We start from the raw sequence: 2159 nt of genomic DNA on the forward strand, positions 1-2159 counted from the left end.
TTTGGTTGTGATATGAAATGACAGGGCTGAGCAGCTGTGTGTGTCTGTGTGTGTGTGTGTGTGCGTGTGTGTGTGCGTGTGTTAAGGCTGTACCCCAGCCCTGTTTTTAGGACTCGAACCTTCGGCAGGAACTTGCGAGATGAACCTTCGAGCCATTCCTTTTTCGAATTAATTTGAAAAACTTGAATTGGGAAAGTGTCATAGTGTAGCTTGTTTACAACTGAGACAGACTTCCTGTGCACTAAACTATAACGCTAAATTGAAGTTGTTATATCACCTCTTGACGCTGTGGCTATATACCACGTGCATGCAAACACTGTGGTGTGTGTGTGTGTGTGTGTGTGTGTGTGTGTGTGTGTGTGTGTGTGTGTGTGTGCGTGTGTGTGTGTGTGTGTGTGTGTGTGTGTGTGTGTGTGTGTGTGTGTGCGTGCGTCACGTGTGTGTAATGCTAGTTGTAAATGCATTACCCACCTGGTTATGGAAACCTGTCGTAGCCGTCTGTCTGCTTTATTTGGACATAACGACAGATATTTGCACGTCTCCCTTTCATGCCGGACATTTGGTTGTACTGTATACACCTGGACTACATACAGTACAGTACAGAACTACCACATATTTACATGATTCCATGAGATTCCATGCATTTATTGTACGTTTCTTTATTACAATATTGTCTCTTATTTTGTACTTGGGTGTAGAAAAGGACAAAATGTCCGCCTCTTCAGAATGGAAGTCAATATAGGGCATTCACTTCTAGTCATTTGTACTAGTTGACTAGTTGCCTATAGTTTACTAGTCGACTAGTTGTTTAACCCATTCTGACCTGAGATCAGATTCATACGAGGTTTCCACTGGACACACACTGGTCTGATTATAACCCATTCTGACCTGAGATCAGATTCTAAAAATGTCAGTCGCTCTTCGATTTTTCAAAAATAGCCAGACCTACAAGCTCATAGCGCGCCACTCGGTGGGCGCGCTATGAGCTTGTAGATCTGCTATTTTTCAATAGCTAAAGCATAACATGATGCCAACACCAAAATGGGTTCCCGTTCAGAATGGGTTAACTATACTATTATATATTATATTTTTTTCTTTTTAATAAATATTTGTACATTTAAAAACTGTGTACATTGGTGACTATAACTAGCATCTACCTGATCTTGAGGCCTAGAAAATCGGGGGAAAAAATGTAATAAATACAAAAATATATATTTTACTTGTCAACTAGTATACCAACAAGGTCGACTAGTGGATTTACTAGTGGACTAGTTTACTTAAAGGTATATTCAAGTGATTTCACTTAATTCAAATATCACTTATTTTTTGGTTTTGTTGTGATAATCCTCTCTACTATAGAGTGTGCTGACCATATAAGGAGTTCCTCCCTGTCCCCAGTTAACCCCTGGGGGGGTCAAAAAACCTTAGGTTTCGTTTTTGACTCTCTATCCTGATTGGATGAAAGCTTGGGTCCCCAAGGCAAAAACGAAACCTATAAGGTTTTTTGAGTGAAATCACTGAATATACCTTTAATGCCCTATACCACCACTGGACAGTTACGGTTATCGTAAACATGGGACGGCAGAGTCTCCGTGCAGCGACTGCCCGAGAAGCAGAGGTTTTTTTAGGAGAGAGGGGAACAGAGTGGGAGGAACGGATTTGCGGGCGTTAACCCATTCTGACCTGAGAACGATTCTACAAAAGTCGTGTCTAAATCCCGACAGTTTTCTTGAAAAAATGTGTTTTTGTGTTTCTTTTTGTGTCGTCATGTGTCAGTCGTTCTCAAACATTTCCATGTAAAGGACCCACATAATTATAATATGCATCTGAAAATATGTTGTTCCAGGGACCCCCCCCCCCTCCTCCCAGAAGCAAAGATTTTGAGTTAAAAAATGTTTTGCTCTGAAATAATATATATTCAAAGATCTGTGCCACATTTTCACGATTTATAACAATGCTAAATTATAACAATGTTTGAGTGGGAACCCCTTTTGGTGTTAGCATCATGTCATGCTTTAGCTATTGAAAAATAGCAGATCTACAAGCTCATGGCGAGCTTGTAGGTCTGGCTATTTTTGAAAAATCGAAGAACGACTGACACAGAAACATAATAGCCTTTTCAGAAAACTGTCGGGATGTAGAAGACATTTTCTTTTAGA

The 2159-nt window shown here is 40.3% G+C and overlaps 1 protein-coding gene across 1 annotated transcript in view; it reads left to right on the forward strand.

Moving 5' to 3' along the window:
- Positions 1–1800, forward strand: part of LOC308328292 (attractin-like protein 1) — a gene marked incomplete at both ends in the record, with an annotated part of 127152 nt that extends 125352 nt beyond the window's left edge. Inside the window, one exon of the mRNA XM_080782061.1 lies at positions 1777–1800. Coding sequence (XP_080638187.1) covers positions 1777–1800 — 24 coding nt within the window. The remainder of the gene's footprint in view (positions 1–1776) is intronic.
- Positions 1801–2159: the final 359 nt, after the last annotated feature.

Source organism: Protomyctophum bolini (genome assembly GCF_963924005.1).
Source record: "Protomyctophum bolini genome assembly, chromosome: 14".
Lineage (NCBI taxonomy): Eukaryota > Metazoa > Chordata > Actinopteri > Myctophiformes > Myctophidae > Protomyctophum > Protomyctophum bolini.